General features: G+C 42.5%; 1 protein-coding gene across 3 annotated transcripts in view; it reads right to left on the bottom strand.

Moving 5' to 3' along the window:
* ATP2C2 (ATPase secretory pathway Ca2+ transporting 2) overlaps positions 1–23,902 on the bottom strand; it is a 319,016-nt gene that overhangs the window by 156,517 nt on the left and 138,597 nt on the right. For 2 of the 3 annotated variants that reach the window (XM_085639286.1, XM_085639284.1), the window contains exons 2-3: positions 22,480–22,593; positions 4,382–4,498 (exon numbers count right to left, since the gene is read on the bottom strand). In XM_085639286.1, coding sequence (XP_085495412.1) covers positions 4,382–4,498; positions 22,480–22,593 — 231 coding nt within the window. The remainder of the gene's footprint in view (positions 1–4,381; positions 4,499–22,479; positions 22,594–23,902) is intronic. The other variant, XM_085639285.1, reaches the window with a different exon arrangement.

Below are 23,902 nucleotides of genomic sequence, written 5' to 3'. Positions count from 1 at the left end.
GACTAGGAGAAAGTGCAAGGAGTTGCGGGGGCAGCTAGCAGCACAGGCTCACTCTTTAAAGTATTCACTGATAACAATGGTTACTCCCCTGAGGTTGTTGGTGTGGGGCGGGCCTTGGCAGCTTGATTATAAGTGTGTTTGAGTATGCTGCCCAGCTGGAGTTACTCAGTCATCTAGTTGTGGGATTGTTCTGCCCCCTGTAATTTAAAGCGATACACGAACGCAGAATGACTCTACGTGGCACTGGATGATGGAGAGACCTCCCTAGCAGTGTCCGGAAACCTAGAAACCCTGCAAGTGGGTTCAGTGTGATGCAGAATAGGGCTTTTACAAGGTTGCTAATTTCAGTAGCGGACAGATCCTCGCGCCTGGGGATAGCAACAGCGCGAGCCTTCAACGGGCGGCAAAGCAGTGTATGGGAGCAGGCGTGTGCCTAAGAAGGAGCAGCATGTGAAGAGCCATCTTGCCTGGTGTATGCCCGAACCGCTGCCATGGAGGCCAAACAAAACCTGCAGTTGGTCTACCAGACCGTGCAGGTGCTGCACCATGACCCCAAACCCAGTGGGGGAGCTTCAAAAATCAGTGAGCGCTGGGGGTTGGGACCCGGGTACAAGGGTTTTAAAGGAAAGGACACTGTTCTGTAGAGTTTTTACGAGCATGTCACATCCCATATGTTGGCAGTGCATTGAGTTGAGGGAGCACCATGTGAAACTGGGCAAGCTATTAGGGGCTGTTTTGGGTGTGAAGTTGCACGCATCGGCATCTTGGATAGTTTTAGTGGGGGGGTTTGGGAAGTTAGTCAGGACAGGCCCTTAAGAGCTAACTCTAGGGAAAATAAAGTCGAGGTCGCAGGCAAGGCACAAGGATCAGGAGGCTAAGGCTCTTAAGCCAATCATATTACTTTATTTTAAGATATGGACTTGAATCAGCCAATAAGTTAATGTCAGTTCTGAAGGGGCGGCAGTCACAGGGCAGTGTAGGAGGAGAGTTGCATCTCTAACGAATGGTTTATTTTTCCCCGTTGTTTTGGTTTTCATAGTTGGTCAGAAACGCATCTTATAATGCCATTGATAATGGACAACAATTGACATGATCTAGAAAACGCGCACTATGACTCTTCCTAAAACACTGTATGGTTCGAAAATTCTCTGCATGACTGATTCAGAAATGCCATATTTATTTTAGCTTCATTTAGAGTAGAGGTGGACGCAGCTACAAATTAACAGAGACAGCCGAGGTGCGGATCTTAGAGCCAGTGCACGAGCCGGGCCCTGACAAAATTTGCTATGTTAAATCATACAACTAACACCAGCCAGAAGCCTGACTAAACAGTACTGTGTAAATATTTTGTTGTATTTTCTCCTATAAGCAACTGCAAATTAAATAATTGTTCTAACTACACACTTAGTTGAGAAACATAGTTTTCTTAGATTACCATTGTTTACATTCAAACACGTTTTAATCGCTGGTCAAAAAATGATCTACTTTTATCAGTGCATTGCAGGGTTAGAGCTATCAAATCAGAAAAGATAAGTGTGAGAAACAATTAAAACACAAATCTCTGTAGTAAGTGCATTAACCTACAGGTCTATTTTTGTGCCTAGAATCTGTAGTCAGTATGTCTCATATGCATTCCCCACTGAGCTATCTTATTGGGATTGGAATTTATGTCCTGCAGGATACGCAGACATTTCTGAATAGGGTGTATTCACTCACCACAGTTTCCTGAGTGGGCTAACAACAGGGTCGTATTGGGATCACAATTAGGCACTCCTTAAAAAAGTGGCCCAATTACTCGGATTGTGCCATGTTGAAGAACAGTAGATGTTTCAGCACCCAGGCTAATGTGCTGTATAGCTAAATGCATATAAGGTCCCAAAGACGAGCCCGATTGCATTGCAAAAGCTTGTTTAGTTGTATGGCAGCTTTTGTAGCATGCATTATATTATAAATGCCTTGTTCCATTGATCAGTTAGCTCATTCAGTGAGGTCAGAGTGAGGCTTGGACAGTGGACAGTGAGCGTTACAGCTTAACACGAAGCCTGCAGTCTGCCCTCGTGCAGTCTGCCCATGTGACAGACTGCAGGCTTCGTGCACGCCACAATGCGTGCCAAAGAAATTAGAAATAGTGCCCAAATCACAGTGCTTGCAGAGAAGGGACACTAATTAAGCCGAATTAGAAGGCAACAAAGGAGTATAATTGTGCTCTTAACCAATTGTGAGTGTGGGTGGGCTAAAAGCCCCTGGTGAGTTTTTCTGTTAAATACAATAGATCGTCACCATAGCGACAGCGCATGCGCACTGCCAGCAGGTTCGACCTAAAAAGGAACATAGGGTTGATGCCTATTTTGCTACATGCCCCTGGTCACACAAATATTTGTTGCTTCTTCTGTAATGCCAAAGAGTCCTGGAACATAGGACACTTCCTCTGCTGTGCCTCCCTGTTACTTTAAAAAAAAAACTATGATGAAAGCAAATTGTCACTTTCAAAGAAAGTGCAGTATTGTCTGCATTATCTTAGTGCTGCCTTCTACATACATGCAGGTACTATAGAAAAGTCATCTGAAGATGTATTAAGACACCGTGATGGCACTATATAAAATAGCCTTACAACACACCAATTTTCTTCTAGAGGCAAGTTTGTTTCAAAAACACATTTGATGCAATTGGATCAACTTTTTCTCTAATTGGTGCATTGTTCAGGTCAAACCCCTTTAATGCAAAGACCATAATTTCCTCATTGGTTCAAACAAACGTTTACAAAAATGTACCGAAGGCATTAAGGCTCGAAAGATAATCTTTAAAGCATCATGGACAGTAGTGGTTGCTACTAAACGCATGTGGGGTGCGGGGGACAGCAGACTGGGAGGGAAATACAAAAAAAAATGAAACCCACTTACCTGGATGCAGCCGGCCAGGTGGACCGGCCGCCACCTCTCCTCTGTTTTCTTCTCCCGGGGGAGCAGGAAGCACGCAGCCTCCCACACTTCCCTGACCAATCACAAAGCTGCCTTACAGCAGCATTGTGATTGGTCTGAGCACCATAGTTCGGTGCTCTGACAGGGGATAGGAAGCTGAACATGTTCTCCACCCCGGCTGTAATGCAGCCTGGGTGGAGAACATGCAAAGTGCGCATGACATTTTGGCCGGCCTGAGACGACCGGCTAAAAAGGTCATGCACACTTAAGCCTCTAAACAGCCCAGCCCCTCCCTCCAACCAACTAAGCCAGAAGGCTTAAATAAAATGATATTAATGTTAAGTTACAATCATTTTGTTTTTCCGTTTTTAATTGCTCAGAGAACAGTGAGGCGACGCTCCTACGCCTTAGCGGAGGAGCCGCCACTGATTATGGATGACTAGCTAGCTATTCTTCAGTCTTGACTAGTTTTCAGGTGCTCTACTCAGTGAGCCTAGTTGCAGAAAAAGTGTAAACTTGTGCATCATAGTTTAACACCCAAGATGTGGGTATATATTTAGGTATTTTCAGACACTGGCACACTCTAAAAGAGCTTGCCATAAAAATCTAAACAAATCGTAGTCCGGTCTTCAAACTACAGTGGTTTATGCACATTGCAGAAAAATCCACTAAAATAGGAATGGCAGAAAAGTGTAAAAGCATATTTGTTTACACTTTTATCCCCACAGGAAATCATTTTCCCTGCATGGAACTCAATTCCCAGTTACTCTATGGAAAATTGAGTTGTCCTAATCCTTTACCATCCTGTGAAGGAGCTTATTTCTGCTTGAGTCCTTTTCAATGGTGGAAAAGGACATCAAAAACATTTGTGAGCATCAACCCACAAGTCTGTGAACATTCACAGACTTGTGGCTTGGCAAAAACTCGGGGCAATGTGTTTTTTACACCTGTTTGAAGAGTTAAGCAGAAAATTCCTTATTATTGACAAGTAAATACGATCTACGAGCAGAGGTGTCTGTTGTCCCTGATTCTGTGAACAAGGATCAATACATTTCCTCTTGCAGATCAGTCTCTGTGAACATAAGTTCTATTTAAGTACAAAATAACCAATGAAACAGGTCTAGTCTGTGTTTATGAGAAACAAAAAGTGTCAACAACAGACAGTCGATTATTTATTTTATTTATAACATTTATTAAGCGCTACTGTTACCCGAGGGTGTCCTGGCGCTGTGTGAAATCTATCCAAGGCTCAACGCCGAAGTAAAAATTATTCTGTAAACAACCAGGTTTTTAAAGCTTTGCGAAAAGCCAACAGGTTGGTCAACCCTCTAAGGTGTAATGGATGATTATTCCAGGCTTTGGCTGCATTCACTACAAAGCTTCTTCCACCCCAGGAGGCCTTTTTTTACCAAAGGCACATAGACCTGCTTAGCAGGCAATGAGAAGCTAATGTAGCGCCTTACCTGGCCTAGGTACTTCTTCCACACTGGTTCTTGGTTGTCCACTTTGAATTCATTCCAGCCGTGTTTCAGTCTGCGTTGGATCACAGAATAATCAGAGAGCCCCGAATCCAAATCAACCTGTGGACAGCCACAAGCATAAAGTGAGATAATATAACAACCCACACACAATGATTCAACATAAAATGCATTTATCTGGAGACTTGCTTCCATTTGTGTACTTTTAAACCAACTCGCTTATCTACCCAGTGTGCTTAGACAAGGGTAAATGACAACAAGCCATGCTGCTTCCAGGTAAGGACAGTGTGTGAGAATTGCTTGGATCACTTACTACTAACCTTAATTACATGGAGTCACAGTCCTACTTGCAACAATCCTTACTTGGTGAGGCTCTGCCTGGTCCTACAAACAGTATGTAATCTCACATATGTGACTGAAAAAAACACCTATTTCCATAAAGTCACTAACCCAGAGTCTATGTCAACACTCTTTCAGGAAACACAAAAATGGACAGACCTCACATTATGTCACTTAATACTCAGTTAAAACAAGAAGGCCACACTTACGCAACCAAAAGTCATATTCCCTTGAGGGTAGCGATGGTGACAGTGCAAGACTCTGGCGAGGAAGACCACCCCTCAGAGTAATGAAGATTACCAGTAAGTAAACAGAGCATATGTACTCATCTGGATTGCTCATCCCACTCCTTACTCCATGGAGATTTATCCAAGTTTACAACAGGAACATTTACATTTCTTTTGATAAAAAATAGGACTTGCAAGCCTCTGCAACACAATACCCTGCAAAATGTTGTTGTCTGTGAATTATCTGAGAGACAGAAGCACTATTCACCAGTGACGCACCTCAACTATAGTGGCGGAGCATTCTCCCTCCCCCACCAGCAGCCTTAAAACATGTAAAACATAATGAGAATAAACCAGGTTTATTATTGACTTTTTTTCTATAGTGGCTCAGGTTTGGGCTTGTGGCCCTCGTGGGGGTGAAAGTGGGTCAGGCAAGAGAGGCAGTGTTTCGCACTGGTATTAGTTTGCATATGGGTTTGGCCAGCCGTCTCAGGGTGGCCAACTGGCATGCGGACGGAAGCAGTCTCCCACCTCAGCTGCGTTGCCGGGTTGGAGACAACAGACACAGGCTCCCAGACGAACTGGGAGCGCAAATTCATGGAGCTCAGGCCAATCCTGATGCTGCTTTTATGCTGCCGTCAGCACCATGAGAGCAGCGTCAGGATTGGTCCCAGTGGAGTCTGGTAGTCAGTGCCTGCAGTGAGGAGGAGCCGAGAAGAGCACGATGCAGCGATCCAGTGATACAGCAGGTAAATGTTTTTTCTTTTGTTTACTTGTGTCGTTCGCTCATCCCCCCCCAGTGCCTGTCGACCGCCCTCCCTCCTGCTACTCTTCCGAAAAACCGACTGCTACTGCTATTCACTGTCAAACTGAAGGCAAAACAAGGGTAGAAAGAAAGAAAACAGGCATATTCAGATCCTGTTCTCCATGAAAGGAGGGAACAAGCCTGGGCAAAAAGTAGCATCAGGATGTAAAAAACTTTCGAAGAAGAAAATTAAGATAAGAGTCCTGTTTACGCACTTATCTCCCCTAGATGTCAAACTGCTATAATGAAAAGCACCCTGCCTTTTAAAATGTTTAGGTCTATTGATTCCAAGTTCAAAAAGAGCTTTCTACAAAGCATCATTTGGTGACATCAGGCCCAATGAACTACTTAAAGACACACTGCCATCTCTCCTTGGACCCCCAACCAATCCCAAGCGGTAGCCCTGGGCTGACTTACCCATCTGACAAGATGGATTCTCCAGAGGCATTAACGACCTGGCGAGTGTGAATTAGGGAGTAACCAACAGGATAAGGATAAAAAGCTCTTTAAAAGACTGAAAGCAAGAGGATTCAAGCCCTGAACAATAGCCCTTTAAAAGCTTTAATAGCTGCCCACTGACTACGAAGGGTGGATAATGCCAGACCCAACAGAAATCCATCCCTAAGACAAAGCTCTGAACTGGCTACCTCTTGAGGCCAGAATCCAATTTAAGCTGGCTTGCATCAGCCACAAGGCTCTTTACTTCAAGTCCCCTGCATTTCTCGCCCTGAAACTTGTGATATCCGGAGGAGCCAGAAACTCCCGGTCCACCAGAGACCTTTTGCTCCAACCCACACGCTTCAGGACAAAAGAACGTGCAATCAGGCCTTCTATGGGGCTGCCCCAAGAATATGGAACGCACTCCCACCCACCGTCAGAAGAATATCGTCTCTAGCACAATTAAAAAAGGAGGCCAAAATCCTCTCCTAACGCTCACGTTACAATCACCTCCGTAACCTGGCTTCACCTATCGCTACAGCACTATCCCTGGGCCTTTTCTCCTAATGATACCCACCCGGCACTTCCGAACAAACCTCCCGGGTGTTGAGACTGCTTTCTCTAGCTTAATGTATCGACTTGTTCTTACCCCAAAATGTATCCGGGTATTATGATGGTTTGTTTTACCAATATATTGTATCTACCTGTCCCTATCCCTTTGGCGCTCTCCCCCCCCTATGTCCTTGTATCCCACCTGTTACTACTGTAAAGCACTCTGATACCCTCACGGGTCTGGTTTGCGCTCTATAAAACACTAAATAAATAAATATATAAATAAATAAATTGTGCAGACACAAGGTAGGAGCACAAGAACAAGCCTGAACCCATTTCGAGGAACACCAAGCATCAAAGTTTTGCTAGTGCCTACAATACTCCTAAGGATCGTTGGTCTTCTAGACTGCTGATAAGAATGTCAGAAAGAGCTACATTGCCAGAAGGTCCATGGGCTTTCAGACTTCTCTTCTAACAATCCAGCCGCCCAATCAAAGGCTACTCTGAAAGTGAAGGAGCCCTCAAGTGTTTGGGATGGGTTGGCAAAATTGACAGACTGCAAACTAAAAGACTGAGAAGAAGCAGTAACCAGGACCTTCCTGGCAAATATGGTGCCACCAACAGAACCTCTGTCCCTGATCTTGCAATGCACACTGTAGTGGTTAGATATGCCTGTGCCACAGAACACACAAGGCAATGATACCTCAGATACTGGAGATGGAACCAGAGAGCAAAAGTGTGGCAGGCAAGACAGTTTACCTCTGTTGAAAATAGGTCTAACCAAGAGAGCACAAACCTCTGAACAACTGTTTGGAAACTATTGGGAAAGAGACAAACAGATGTTGAAAATTAAAAAATTCTGCTCAGAGAATTATTCTCCTTCCACAGTAGATGAATTAGCTCCAGGGAGAAGGGACAGGACTTTCCCCATAACCCCATTTCCTGATCTAAAGTAGCGAGCGTGGGAAACCTGAAAAAAACCCAAAGGTTGACATAAGCTTGGACCCACTTGTTCATCTTTTTATCTGTTTGAGCTCTTACTTATCTTACATAGAGCAACTGTAGCTCAAAATTGCTCAACAGACACTCTTCATGGCATCCATTGCAATTATCTGAGAAAGAAGAGGAGCCAATGAAATCCCCATGTCCAGATGATTTGATTCCACTGCTGCAAATTCTGAGAGGTTCACTGAGTTACTGGAATGAATGCCTTCTACTTCTCTGAACAGGGGTTGTAGTGGGTCCTTTCTTTGCTAAACCAAGGCACAGCAAGCACAGTCTGGACTTTACTGCGGCCTCTCTTTGCTGGATCTAGGGCAGTCCTTCTTCGATCCTCTCACAGTACAGTTCGAAGGTCTGAATGCCACCTTTATGTCCATGACAAGCCTGTGGGGAGGGTGTGGCAACTAACTAGCCACTACCTACCAGGTCCCATCCCACCTGATGATGACTTCCTGTGAAGTGTGGCATCTAGCTAGCACAGAATGCACTATTCGGCCCACTCACAAGATGGTAGAAACCTTCTCCTGGTGTGTGATCCCTAGCTCAAGTCAGAGGTGTGACTATCTGGGGGCTACAGTCCCTTTGCAAAACTGGTTTGCCAACTGCTTCTCCCACTCTGCCTGAGATGCCAGCCTGTCTGCTAAAACAAAAGAGCAGCCCCTTCCATGTGTGACTACAATTTGCCCTTCAGAGGCGGGTTTCCCCTCTGAAGCTCACCTTTTGGGCCCAAACCCTTTTTTGCCACCTATTCCCTCAGGCAGGTCCTTTGGTCCTCTTCCTGAGAGTCTCACCTCTCCCCAGAAGGCTGACTCAAGTACAGCAGCTGTGTGCAACTGTAAATGGCTACTAGAAATATTTGGGCAACAAAGTTGGAACTTTTTTAAGTTACAGTCTGTGAAACAGTTCAAATAAATTTGACTTGAGCAACAAATCAGGTTTAATGCAATGGTTCTTTTGACACCTTGAAGTGCCATATTTAGAAGTCCCACTTGCAGGTTAGCATTGCTAAGTTGTCAGCATTTAACTTCATACTTGCCAATGGCTCTACTAGCCTTGCTACAGTAAAAACGACAATGCAAGGTTTTTACTGTCAGCACAAGTAAACAGAGCACATGGTCTTCTTTTTAATATAATGCACCCTGTGTTTAGGGTTTGATAGGCCTCCATTAGGTGTGACCTATATATACATATATTAAAAAGGAAGCTTTGGGTTTTGCCCTTGGTTTAAATGGCAAAGGCGAGTTAACAGTTGAAAAAGTGTTTTGCCAGCCGACATTGGAAGGCCAGGTGTCTTTGCTTTGTCACATGCTTTCTGGCATAATAAATGTTGCAGTCCATGAGGAACACTTCACTTACAGGCCTCAGGCACCACTGATACCAGATACTAGGGACCTATAAGTAAGTTAACTTATGCCAATTGTGGGTGAACAAATTCGACATATACCTTTTAAGGGTCAATGCACTGGCACGAAGGCCTGTTTGGTAGGACTCACTGCACTTCAGAGTTCAAAAACTTATTAGCACAGGTCTAGACGTTTAGGGACTGATCATGCAAAAAGAGCCATTTCCTTGCAAATTATTTATTAATTTTGTATCCCTGTATAACATTCTTCCCAGCTAGTGTAGTCCCAAGGCCAGATGCAAATTTCAGGCCAAAGGTAGTGTCACATTTTCACTACTCACAAGAAACAATTCAATCAGTTTTACGGCCATTGACAGATAGTGACGTTTCATCATCTATGGATGTTAAGAGAGCATTATTGATTAATTTAGAAAAATCTGAAGTTTTCAGATCATCACAGTATTTATTGGTTTCGGTTGGAGCGCAGAATAAAGCAATGAAAGTTTCACCAACCACTATAAGTAAGTGAGGGAGATAGGAAATTTCCTCAGGCCAATAGATAAATGGGACGAGAGCTATCGGGGAACATACTCTGTAGATCAACAAGGGCCATCTCTATTTCATGGGAGGAGGCAGCAGGTGTGTCATTGCAGGAAATGTGCAGAACAGCCACATTAGTGATACTGAACACGTTTCGGTCTCATTAGAAGTTGGATTTATTTTCTAATAATTCTGAGAATTTGGGATTAAAGTATCTCAGTTGATAACAGTATATGAAGGTGTTTTGGTGCATATTAGCTTTGCTCCATCCTCAGGAGTAATTAATGCGAAGAGGAGGAGTGATGTGAGGGTAATGAACATATTACTTTCGGTAACCTTCATTATTGGTGGGTAACAGATACAATAAACAGTGCTTAATTTGAGCCTGTGGTTTCCGGTGCTCATTTCTGTCAGTCAATTTTCAACACCAGCACTTTTCATGAGCACCAGTTAAGGGCACATTAATTTATCAAATCCAATAGGCCGCACCCTGCTCGTCACACCAGCAAGTTGCCCCATACTTTTCTATACACACCGTGGTATAGGCGTACTCGCCGTCGCCACTACATTGACCACAGTTCCTTGGGGCAACTTGCTGGTGTGACGAGCAGTGTGCGGCCAATTGAACTTGATAATATTACGGCTCCCTTGAGCCACCGGACTGACGAGTCCTGGATCAGCACCTGCGCGCCATGAGAGGTACTCTACCTGTTTTTAATTTTTGGCAGTCCACGCGGCACCCCTTTACACTTACCTGCTCCCTGCTGACGAGAGGCAACTACCTCGAAACACGTGTCCAGGGATGGCTAATGCGACACATACTTTTCTATACACACCGTGGCATAGGCGTACTCGCCGTCGCCACTACATTGACCACAGTTCCTTGGGGCAACTTGCTGGTGTGACGAGCAGTGTGCGGCCAATTGAACTTGAGCAATTAATTTATGGTAGGCATGGGGAGATTAAGTGATTTGGCCAGAATCACAGGATGTTGAGCCGGCGTCGAGACTGGAACCTTGTTCCTCAGCTCCAAAGTCAGCAGCTCTAGCCATTACGCCACATCCTTTCCCCCTCTTTCATGGTTAGTAGTCGATTCTGTCGTAGGCAGCGTTAACTTGAGAAATGGGCTGGTGCAAACGGTCGCCTGACGAGAGACCCGGCACTTATGTTTTTTTACAAATTAACCACAGACATAAGTGCTAAGGGTGGAATTGTAACCGAGGTTTCGAATTTCCAAAATCAGCAACTTAGCCACCATACTAAAGCTCCCTAAAGCCATTGTCATTCTTTACTCCATTTAACACAAACCAAGCAGATGGAAATAAACATCCGATACGGTTAAATTTACATACCAACTGCCAGAACTCTTCAATGGTAGGCCCCAGTAGAACAGGTTTCAGTCAAACAAAAAAAAAATCATACATAAAAGCACTTCATACCGAAAGTATTTAGAGAAAAGGATGCCTTCAAGCATAACCGGAAACCAGCACATATTCCAAAGAAAAATAAAGAGTTTCTAGTGAAGCAAAAGTGGAAACAAGAGCTGCTACTTTATGGTATGGCTTCTGTCTCATCTCAAAAGTTTCTAAAATATTTTAAAAACCAGGAAGGACTGACTCCAATAGGCATCCACGAATCAAAACATGATGATGCACAAACGTCGCCTCCGATTATGTGCACATGCATGTTATTTAAATGATTTTTCAACATTCCGGTCTTAATTTATCCAGAAAGCCGTTTCCCCAACTTTTTGGGGGGTTTTCAGTTAGCGAAAAAACAACGCTAAATGAGTACATTTCAACAATATTTAATTGATAAATACACACTATGAATTCGATGTCTGCATGGTTTAGTGCACTACGAACCCATATGCAATAACACAATACACTAAGCGTAAAACATTAGCACTGTAGTTCTGGCACACCTGCAGCTATTTAGGCTACATTAGGAAATCTCTTCCCATTTTTGTACTTTGCCATACTGTTCACATGCACAGGCATTTTCTCTGCAGTCAGAAAATCAAAATAAGACCCAACATCTGCTTACCTTTATTTTTGAAAATCAAAATAAAGGGAAATACATTTTCAATTGTGTTTACCATTTAAAAAAAAAAACTCCGTAAAAACGGAGACCTAATTATTTAAGCTCTAACTACCATCAGAAGCAGATGGGAGTTATAATACATTTTATTTATTTTCATATTTAATTTATATACTTTATTTGCTTTTGCAAAGTTTGTTCGACATTGGATCCAGGGCGGGCTGCAGGTAGGATCATTGGTCCTTTAGGATACATTTTTATAGAACTTTGATACAAAGCTTAATTTCCTAGATAACTAATATATTTACAGGTAAGGATGGTGAACTCTTATTGAGCCTCTTCCGGTCTTTCAAAACTGGCACTTATTTCGCCTTACTCCTTATTTGATATCTCTAGGGACCAATTTATAAAAGCATTCATGGGCACGCACAGTAGTACTGCAGGAGTAGTCATTACCTGTCTTTGAGAATCAGCCCCTAAACCTCCCACTCCATATCCGCAGAAGTGCAATGAGGACACCGTCCTCTTCATTTGTACTAACTTTGCAGGTAACTTTCAAATGCCACATTTCATGTTTTAAAATTACACACACTTGCCCAAATTTCTATAAACCTCATCTTTCCTAATTAAATCATTTTTTATATTCTTCTGTAAAAACCCATTGTCGTAACCATTAAGAAACCTTACATATACTACGTTTTATTAAATTACTTATTCATATACATACCCTTCTTTATATACTATATTAAACACAAATTTATAAATATTACATACATTTCATCAAATAATTATAACCCTTTTAAAAGTGTTCACGTTTAAATAAAGATCAACTTATCTGTTCACTGAGCAGCAACAAAAGAGGAAGATGGCTGCCAGTTCTGTGTATTTATGCATGTTCAGTATTCTAAGACTTTTGATGTGTTCTAACTCTATGGTTTATTTGTTGCTGCTGTCTGAGGAGCAATAAAAGGGTAATGCATAATATTGGCCTCCGGGCCTTGATCTAAAATTAATATTCCCTGAATATTCAAATTTTAAATGTATTGGAGCTAAGTCACAAATGCATGTACGAGTGCGCAAAAGAGTACTACAAGAATGCTACTTTACGTATTCCAAAATGCCTGTGTGAAACAACCCCATAGTTCAGGACATCTGTCTTGACCATGAAGGTGACGTGCAAAGCGCCTCATTACCCAGGAAAGTGGCACCAGCCTGCGACAAAGCATAGGCCTTCAAAGAGAGCATGTTGAGCAAGAGGGAGACTTTGAAATAAGGCCAAGGAGGCTGAGGGATCCAAGCCTTTGCTAAGCCCCTCTTGCAGGTGAGTGGTCATATTTTTAGCTTGAAGTCTAGCAAGCTCAAATCTGGGAAACTCAAAAATAACTAGTTGTAGTACATAATCCAAGACAGGATAGTTGCCATAACAACAACCTTCCTGCAGGCACAGGGTAGAAGAAGCAGGATTTTCTTTAAGCTTATAATAAGGAAGACCTGGGTCGATACAACTTTTTTAAAGAGAGTTTTGGTATCCAAAATTATTCTGAGATTCCTATTTTGTATGGATGGTTGATTTAAGATGAATACTTCATTTATAGAGTAGAGCTAGAGGAACTTCATATGCATCTATTGAGCCACAGCTGAGAGCTATTAAGATTCAGTGGCATCCCCATTCCTTCGGATGACCAACTGGATGTCATATACTTGAGAAAAAAACAATTCCAAAAGATCTGGTTGTGGTGACAACAGGATCCACATGATTGTTGGACATGGTGGGACTCAGTACAGAGTCCTATGATACCTTGATTCAAAGGGCCTCAACATTAGGCCTGAATGTTGTTTAGACACAGATTGTACTATATCTGTAAGAAAAGAGGCACTTACAAACCACAACCTGGTCTGAAGCATACCTTAAAGGTATCCAGGGCAGTTTTGCCTTCAATAAACGGTTAGAGTTGGTCAGCACATATCAACCGAGCCCCACACACAAACTCGACAAGGACTTCAACAACTGGATCAAGACTTGCTTGAACTCCCTTGCACCCATCAAATCTGACAAGCATAGTAGATTAAATAAACAATCCAACTGGTACACAGAAGGCTTCAAGACACAAAACAGCACTGTAAAACGCTACAAAGGAAATGGAGAGCAAGCCATGACACCACTGACAAAACTACCTACAAGGCTGCTCTCAGATGCTATCACTAGCAAATAAGAGACACGAAGAAAAAAAAACAAGTAGACTGCATTGAAAGAAGCTCCATTGCTTCAAGGAGATATCCTTGATCGCTGAGGATTTCACCTCGCCCTCAGTCACTGTCAACATCGCTGCTTCCTAACTACTTTGCAACAACCTATCCAACTTCTTCCACAGCAAGATTTTCTTCAACTTCGTACACCAACCCAAACCCAGAGAACTAATCATTAACCTACCCATGCCAACCAAGACCACCACCTGACCGAATAGACCACCCTCACCAGGATTGAAACAAGCATAATCATGTGAACCATCCACTCAGGGGCCCCAACTGACTCATGCCCCCACCACATCTACACCCTAGGAATTTCACCAATCAGTACCACCCTGACCCACATCATCAACACCTCCATCATGTCCGCCACTTTCGCAGAGGAACGGAAACTTTCAGAAATCAATGTCCTCATCAAGAAACCAAAAGCTGACATGAATCAACTGAGAAACTTCTGACCAATCTCTCTCCTGCCCTATCCAGCCAAAGTGAACGAGGTCACCAACAAGTAACTCACAACCCACCTCAAATTTAACCATATTCTAAACACAAACAGGATTCAGAAAGAACCAGAGCACCAAAACAGCACTCATCGCAATCACCAACGACATTCAAATCCTCCTAGACTGAAGAGAAACAGCGACCCTCATCCTGCTCAACCTCTCCGTGGCCTTCAACATTGTATCCCACAACACTCTCACCAGAAGACTCCATTAGATTGGCATACAAGAATCCGCTCTCAAATGGATCTGTTCCTTCATAACAAGAAGAAGGACCAAAAGGGTGAAGCTGCCACCTTTCACATCAGAAACGGATATGCAGAGTCCCAAAGGGATTGGCCTTTAGCCTTACTCTTTTCAACATACATGACACTGCTCACCAACATCATCCAACCACAAGACATCGCCATAATCTCCTATGCTGATGACATAAGATTCCTCTTCTCCCTGACCGGTAGGGCAACCACCACCAGAACCAACTTCACCAATGACATGGCCATGGTAGCAGACTGGATGTGAACCAACTGTCTGAAGCTCAATACGACAACACTGAAGGGTTGTTCTTGACAGTACAATGCAGGTAAATACATTGCATGCCTTTTCCACGTATTTATTAGCACGCATGTTTTTACCACAAATATGCATTTACAACGCATGCCAATACCACCCATTGTTTTTAGATTTAAAAACAATCTATTTGGGGGTGGGGGTCTCCCCATGCCCCAACTTACCTTACATGTGTGGTATTGGCATGCATTGTAAATGCATATTCGCCGTAAAAATATGCATGCTAAAAAATGTGTGGTAAAGGAACAACAAGGTAAAAACCTTGTTGTTAAGGCGGTTTCCCGACAGGTCTTCGGCAACAAGCTGGAGGCTGTCAAACTTAGGACCAACACCCAGAGACCACAAAAGAAATCTAGGATTCATTGTAGACGACAAATTCAAAATGATGACTCAAGTCAATGCAGTGTGCACCTCCTGCTTCCACATCCTACACATGCTGTGAGCGATCATCAAATTGTTGCCTCAGAACACCAGACAGACTGACAGCAAGCACTCCTTACCAGCAGGCTGGTCTACGACAACACCCTCTACATCGAAATCTCCAAACAACTCCTAGATAGACTCTGGACGATCCAAACACCACCAGAAGATTCCTAATTAACCTCCCAAGATGCACCTACATCTCACTGCACCTCAGGAAGATTCATTGGCTCCCTATTCACAAGCACAGCCTATTCGCACTTCACACATACAAATCCCCACACAACACAGGACCAGAATACCCAACAGCTGCATACACTTACATCGACCAACCAGACATCTACTCTCTGCTTCACCCGCACATACTCCCCATATCGGGAAAAGCAAAAATGGAGGTTGCTCATTCACCTACATCACACCCAAGACATAGAATGACCTCCCTTAACACATCAGAGCCTCCTCCTCACTACTTGAGTTGCGCAAGAAGCTGAATACCTGACTCTTAGTATAAGCACCTTGGGGACCACACACCTAGACACCTTCGCAAGTGCACTATACAAATCAACATAACACAATTTAGAGATCTAGACTTAGATTTAAAAGGAGACAACATGACAAGTTTTTGTTGATTGGTCAAAAGGAAATCAGCCAGTTTAATACAGCCCCAGAGAGGCCCACAAGTCGTATTCTAGTGGACAAGGTGACATGGTAAATGGTATTAAAGGGTGCTCTATCCAGAGGGATCAGGGTGACCATCTTATCCGTGTCAACTAGTCTGCATAGGTACAATAACCAGTTTACCAATTGCCAGCTTAAGGGTCCACCCTGACTGAAATGTGTCAAGGATATCGCCATCGTGCACATTTTTTTTAATTTGCTGAACACGAGCCTTTGCAGTGGTTCAGACCAATACAGTAATAGAGAAATTGGTTTAAAGTTATTCAAGTCTAAGGACTTGGGGAGTCCTTTTGTTAATAAAGGATTTTCCACTACAGTCTTCCAAATGTCCGGTAAGATGCCAGAACTCACACGACTGTTAAAAATCAACACCAGTTCCTTCTGAGAGAGCTCTGACAAATTGCTGGGGCACGGTCTAATGGGGAACCTGGGTGGCTACAGCTGGGTGATCCGCCTATCATAATAGGTTGTTTTTGCAGCATTAAGTTGGAACTTATCTACATTGCTCCTCAGCAGATAGGCCACTGCGAAGTAATTTGGCTCCCTCACCAGTTTTGCTCTCAACACCAGGTTCCAAGTTTTAATTTAACCAACTTCCATGTGAACCACGGACTGACTTTTCCCATGATGAAGGGTAGACTTAATCACTTACATGGTAATTAACAGATCTAAACTGACCAAGAGAGAGCAAGATTAGTGATCTGTCTGAATGACACCGCATGGACCTTCATTTCAGGAGTCAGATCTCATTCATCATAGAAAAGCTCCCAATAACCCATGATTCAAAGATGTTGTGCACAGTTCATAGGTCCATGCCCGGTTTCAGCCTCTGCTTTGCTAATCATGTTCTGTGCTAGTATGGACGGCCATTGCTTGCCCCCTGTTCTGTGACTTAAGAATGTGATGCCTGCTTACAATTACTTATTAGTGCTATGCCCTTTTCTATGTAATAGTATTTCCTAAGATCACATCACATCTTTGTATTCTGGTTTTATGCCCATTCTGGGTTGCTTTTGAGGAATCCACACCTGTTGATTTTTAAGCAGTGCATGCAGCTCTCGCGTTGTCAGGTGCAAGCAGGTTAATCGGTTCTATAGTTTCCTTTGCAGTCGGGGTTATGCTTTTTCTCTCCCATATATGATGAAGTACAAGAACCTAAGTGGGGAAAAACTGGGCTGGATAAACTGACACCTTGTAATGGGACAGCTCAGGATCCCAGGTTCCACTATTTGGCTTTGTGGCACTAAGCTCATAATGACTACAAGTGGTAAACGACCACTGTGTTCATAGCAAAGGTGACAGGCAGATGTGGAAATCTGACCTTACTTGACATGACATTCACAAGACCCCCATTCATGTATTTTGTTTCCATTTATGCATTTAAAAATGGAAAAGTGTGAAACCTGATCCACAAACATATAATGAGTGTGATACAAAGGAGTACTAAAAGATGAATCCAAATGAAAGCAACCTGCAAAGAACAGCAAAAACAAGTACAAAACTGACCGAAATGGGAATACAAAAATAAAAGGTTAGTGTAAGAAAGGCAGACATACAATCCAAAGTTTAAAAATAATAATTACAAGGTAAACACACACTCGTCAACAACCTATGCGTGCGCACGCATACACACACACACACACACTGCACTTAGTGCACAGGCAATGCCAACAGCAGCAACCTCTCAAGCATTATACTCATCAATCACAGCCCACTCTCCGAACAAACGCCTCATACCCCTTAATCAACACTCACTCCACAGAATGCCATAGAACACTTCGAGAATCCCATACACTGTGATGGCTTACTAGAAATTCAATTCCCATCACATATACAGGACTTAACCACCTCTCTATACACATATAGACACGCTCACTGTCAGTCTACAGTACAAAATAAAAATTGCCCAAACAAAATTTGAAGGAGGTTTCTGGATCATCCACAAATTCTAGCTGAACATTCTCCAGTCACTCACACCTATAAACACTTGCTCAACCACCGTTTACACCTCACCACCTCTTAGAGGGTCACCATCCTACTTGATCTACAGTCAACCTGGAAACAGCAAAACATTCATAGATGGATATAACGACCATATCCATTGATCATGACGACGGTGTCTAGCAGAAGGATTTTAGCTTCTCAGAAGATAGATAAATATTTTTTATTGCGCAATTAATTAAAATCATTGAAATCAGGCCATATAAAAAACAATATAAAGTGCATATATTTCAATATTATAAAATAGTATATAAAATATTTTATTGCTCTGTAATTCTAAAATTGAAAAAGGTTTAAACACTGCTTAAGCGGCTATAAACATGAAGCTTTAAAACACTTGGCACTGCATTATAGGTTATAGTTCTGTGTGATGGTCGGAATCCAAAACTGCTTGTATTGCCGTCAGATGTTTCATGAAGCGTGCACCAGCTGCACGGATTCCCTTTCATGCACTCGACCAGGGCAGCATGACATATGCGTTCAGAATACGCCAAATAGGGTGAAGCCAGTATATTCTCAAAGTGTGTAGTTTCTCGCAGCTGCACAGTATGTGGCTTAGAGATTCCTCTACTGCCCCACATGCTCGGCACTGAGTAGCTACAGTCTCTTTGTACCCTCGCCCATATTTGTATGCCAACAATGGAATCAATCCGAACTGAAATTTAATTAATTGAAACTTCATTATTGGTTTTAAGGGGGTGGACAAGTAATGTGGCAAGCTCCCACTATTATAGAGTTTTAATACCCAGCTTCCATGACTTAAGCTTTTCAAATTTTGTGTATCACTGTCAGCCGACAGTAACTTTGCCTGTTTTGTTAAAAGTCTCACTGCCACCGATATAGGTATAGAGGCTGACCAGGTGTCCTTTGTTCCAATACCTCAACACAATGAGCTAGAATTTCAGACCATGTGGACCCTCTGGTGTTTACATTGTCCAGATGTTTTTCTTTAATGTGTTATCCTGGGCGTGTTTGGCTTTTAGACTATAGTATATGAATCTGGCTTTCAGGAACCACTTTTGAGATGAAAGGTTGGATTTGCGCATTTGAGGTAGTGGTCGGTAAAAAGAAGACTTTACGGACACAGGCTGACTGAGCTCTGTCCAGCCGTGTAGTCATCCTATCTTTGAAAGCTATTGCACCATGGGCTACTGACAGTAAAAGGTTTGCCCTCATTATTCTGATTAAGGGAGTGAGGTCAGGTGAACCTAAGGCTTTCCTTGCTCTACAGAGAACACCTTCCTTAGAGCGAGCCATTCTTTGCAGTGCAGTGATATGAGCGGACGGCCGTCTTTGTGATCGATCCATGCTCCTAAGTACTTGTAGGCAGTGACTATCTTGATAGATTTACCTTCAATGTTCCATGCACCTTTCCTTTTTGTTTGTCGCAAGATTATCATTGCCTTTGTTTTTGCTGTGTTTATTTTTTAAATTATTCTCTCTGCAGAATAAATACAGTGCAGTTAACAGTCGCTGTAATCCAATCGGGGTTTGATTGAGCAATATTGTGTCGTCCACATATTGAGGCGATTGAATTTTGGTTTCGGCTAGTTTGGGAGGCTTTTTGGGAGATGCTTACATCAAAACGTAACCAAAGAGCATTTGTGACCTCTTTCCTACACAGAATTATAGAATCTGAACTAACTCACACCCAAAGGCAGCACCTTTGAGCTGATCTTCACTGCTGTAACTTCAAATACCACTATTTAGGACTGAACATTCCGCTATCCTGATTCTCAATCAAAGACCATCTACCCAGCATGGCAAATTCAAACCAAGCAAGCAACAGCAACACTTCTTCAAGGACATTCTCATTAACACTGTCATCACCAAACCAACCAGAACCCATTCAACAGCTAACAACAATTTTCTGAACTTGACCATTAAAGCTAATGTGGTCACTTTGGGGACAAGGAAGGGACAAGCACTGACAGGCAGATGGCAGAGACTCTATTGTGCGAACTTCCTTGCTCCGAGTGGTGGAGATAGCCATCATGATGGGTGTCTATGATTGATGATGTGGAGGGGTCCCCAGCCCCACCCCCTCTCTCCTCCTCCAGCGTAGACTGGACGCCTGAGACTATAGCACTACCACTGCTTATCCACAATTGCTGCCTAGTTTTTTAGATTTTGTACATCTTATTGTGGTAACTGTTATACCTAGATTATATTAAAGGAGGTGTTAATGAATGCTCAATGGAAATTGGGCTTAGACAGCGAGTGGTCGGCAGTACAGTACATAAAAAAAAGGGAATGTGCCACATTCCTGGAGTTATGAAAGCCGGGAATCCTCTCCCATAAAGGATGTACTTCTTGTGTTAACACTTTATGAATCAATACTTGCTGTGACATACCTCTGTATGTATCCTGAACAAAGTCTCAATGAAAACATATTACATTTTTTTTTTTTATAAATGTGTTTGCTAATGCCCTTGTGAAACTGTTACATTAAATAACTTCCCTGTCTGCCCAAAACACACATACTCAAAGTCGTCCACCCAAACCCAGATAAGAGCATTAAATAATTGGCAACAATGAAAAGAAACTGTTGCAAGAATGATCTCACAAAAAGAAAGGTCTTCGGTCCTCGACAAAACTTGCCTTCAACAAGTCAATCATTGTAAAAGCCCCCAGCAGATGCAGAGCTCTCTTTAGAGCCATTTAGCTGTGTGCCACTTGCTTCCAGGCCATCAGCCTGCATATGTCCCTCAAAAATGCTCAACGACATCAACCAATTCTCATTAAAATAGAAAAGATCATGCACAACGTTGACAGTCCATTTTCTGAGTGAGACCATGAAATGATTGTGACATGCTTGATGCTACCTTTCACATACTTTCAAGCCCAGACTTTATTCACATCCTCATTATCCTGAAAGTACCGACACCTGAAGAGGACTTTGGCCTTTTGACCAAATTGAAATCATTTTCCTTGCAAGGATTCGCAGCCTTCTATACATCACAAATGCCTCCCTTGTTCAGGGCATTTTCCATGTCATTATTGTAACATTGCATATTCTATAGCTAATGAAGAATCAAGTCCAGACCCACTCACCAACCTCCAACCAATAACAGCTCTAATTTTCCTCAAGAAGCTAAATGAGGAAACTACGTTTTAAAAGAAAATCAATATAATATGCTTGCTATGCTACACCAAATGCTAGTCAATTTTCAGAGTGAAATTTAGCCCATAGTAGTGGCTATCAAATTAATGAACAAAGTGTAGCACTTTATTGTTACCCTGCTTCCTGGTCGTGCTCCCTCCGTAGGCAGCCTTTTATAGTGCCAGTCATCAATATTGACTCCTAATTTCCAAACAGTTTTCAGTGACCCGTGGAATACCTTAATGATCGACCATTTCCCATGATGTTCATCTTGCACTTGGAGCCTTTTGGAGGGCTTCCTTGTTTCATACAGACCTCAAATTCACACATACACTGACAGTGCACAGCTATCTCAAAGTTTTGTTAACCAAGGACATCCATTGCCTTAAAGACTATCTTGCCATTAATTCCAGCTTTGAGGGACCTCAACTTTTCAAGCTGACCTCATTGAAGATTGAAAACAACTTCTAAGCCAACAGCACCAGACAAGCACAGCTCTAGGACCAACTTTCAGGCATAAAATTCCACTAAAAGTTTGGGAACTCAATCAATCACAACTCATCTACAGCCGTTCATTCTAGAATTCGCCACGATAATATCATATATCCTTCAACCCGGACCACTATGAAATACCCCTCCCAATGCTTTACAAGCTCAAAGTCACCAGTAGCAACTTCTCATTGAAAGCCATTATTGCCAGGAATACACACAGATCTATACAAGTTCACTCTTGCATGCAAATTAAAACACTACCTTCCTGACTCAGACTTCACAGCCAATATCTATGGCGTGACGCATCGCCATCTCCATCCTGAACTATTTAAACCACTCAGATTCCCCAGTGCAATCCGCAATGATGATTAAACATTTTCAGGGTCAATAGGAATCCATCCAAGGCAACATTTTCAAGCAGAGTACACTTATGCTAAGAAAGGTATGTACAAGAACAACATGTTTTCCAGTTGTGTTGGGTTCTTGCTGGCTATTTGCACCAGTATTCACACTTTGCTTTTATGTCTGGCAGCCCAAAGTTCATTAGCATACAGCGGCACCTTACCGCCTTGAATGGGTTTCAAAGATCTAGTTGCAATCTTATCCAAACTTATTCTGGGATCCAAGGGTATTTTTAACAGTGAAAAGCCAACTAACATCCTTCACTGTTAAAAGGCAGCATTTCAGTTCTGCTTCAAGCATCTATGGGGCCGTGGTCTCGGAGTTCACATGCACTAAAATGCATCCTACTACCACCATTGACACTTGCATCCTACTACCACCATCTTACTTGTAAATATTTTGCCAGCTCTTCCTTGGTCCGCATGCACGCTTCCTTGGCTGAAAGTGCGACGACTCCTTTATCGTGATTCACCGTTTTCAATTCACATTCTTCCTCGACCTGCTGGATGAAAAAGAAGAGGATCATTACCATCACAGAAGAAGATATATATTCACGATCATCCCCAAGAGGCTAAAGTTAACAAACAGTTCTCATTCTGCACCTTCTCCCATTAGGATCCAACAAGCTCTTTGGACTTTCGCTGTGAAGTCAGCTCAAATCCACGAAGTGCGATTTGAGCTGCTCAGAACCAATTAATCTACGCTACTTCTAATGTCAAGAGATTAGACAGTTCCATGCATTGTCCTTTACCATATTCTATCTTTTACAATTGAAGTCAAATTGACATCGTTTTTATGTTCATCACCAGCCATGATTTTTACATGCTAAACCATGGGCGACAATCATGTAAGTTGATCATCTAGGTGACTGTATGGAAGTTACCCATTATTTTAAAAGTGTAATACGGCATATTAAATACGGCATATTAATAGACCATAACAAAAAAATAACATACTCGGTTGTTGGATGGGTAGAAATTATAGGAGACAGGAATGAAAGGACAAGTATCACTTATTTCCAGACAACTGAAATTTAAGAATGCTGTGAAGGAAAGGCCAAAAGTATTTCAAACTGACCACACTGCAAGATGTGCAAATTGCTTGGTTCTTGTAATTGAACTCGGACACCAATTTATTTAGTTGATTGTATTGAATTACTCATTGGCCGCATTTGATAAGTATTTGAAAAATATACTTTCATCTTGCATTTTCTAGCATGATGAATTTTTGTTATGGCCATTTTATAGAATTTATCTTCATTTCCAAATAAATCAGACATTAGTGATTTTTCTGCTCAGAAAACACTATAGGTCAGAATGCAAAACAACAATTGTTTGGAAAGCTGTGTACATACTTCTCATTTGCACTGTTTATTATTCTGTCAGATCCCTTGGATCAGGAAAGCTTGCACATGTTAGTCTGAGATGCTCTGATTTGTTATCAGTGGAACACTGGTGACTGTCCTGGTCAACCACCGGTGGGTGTAGAAGACCACCAACCTGTGACTACCACCACCCCCACCTTTATGCAAGCTGGCAGCATCTAGCTGCTACTCTACTGCTGGCTTAGTGCAACCTTTAGGTGGGGACCTAGCAGACAGGAAGCACAGCAGGGTAGAGCGGCCTTTGGAGGCTCCTGCTGAGTTGTAAATCTCAGATGGTGAATGGGGAGATGAGGACAAAAGAAACCATATACCATGAACATCTGCCATAAAGGGGTCTGTCGCTTCACGGCTTATCCATTACGAGAGTTTTTGCATCTTCTGTGAAGATGAGCCCATAGGTGTAGTTATGTAAGGAGACACTGGTGGT

The sequence above is a fragment of the Triturus cristatus genome, chromosome 12 (genome assembly GCF_964204655.1).
Source record: "Triturus cristatus chromosome 12, aTriCri1.1, whole genome shotgun sequence".
Classification (NCBI taxonomy): domain Eukaryota; kingdom Metazoa; phylum Chordata; class Amphibia; order Caudata; family Salamandridae; genus Triturus; species Triturus cristatus.
Note: the sequence above shows the minus strand (reverse complement) of the source record. Positions and strands in the feature narration are given on the sequence as shown.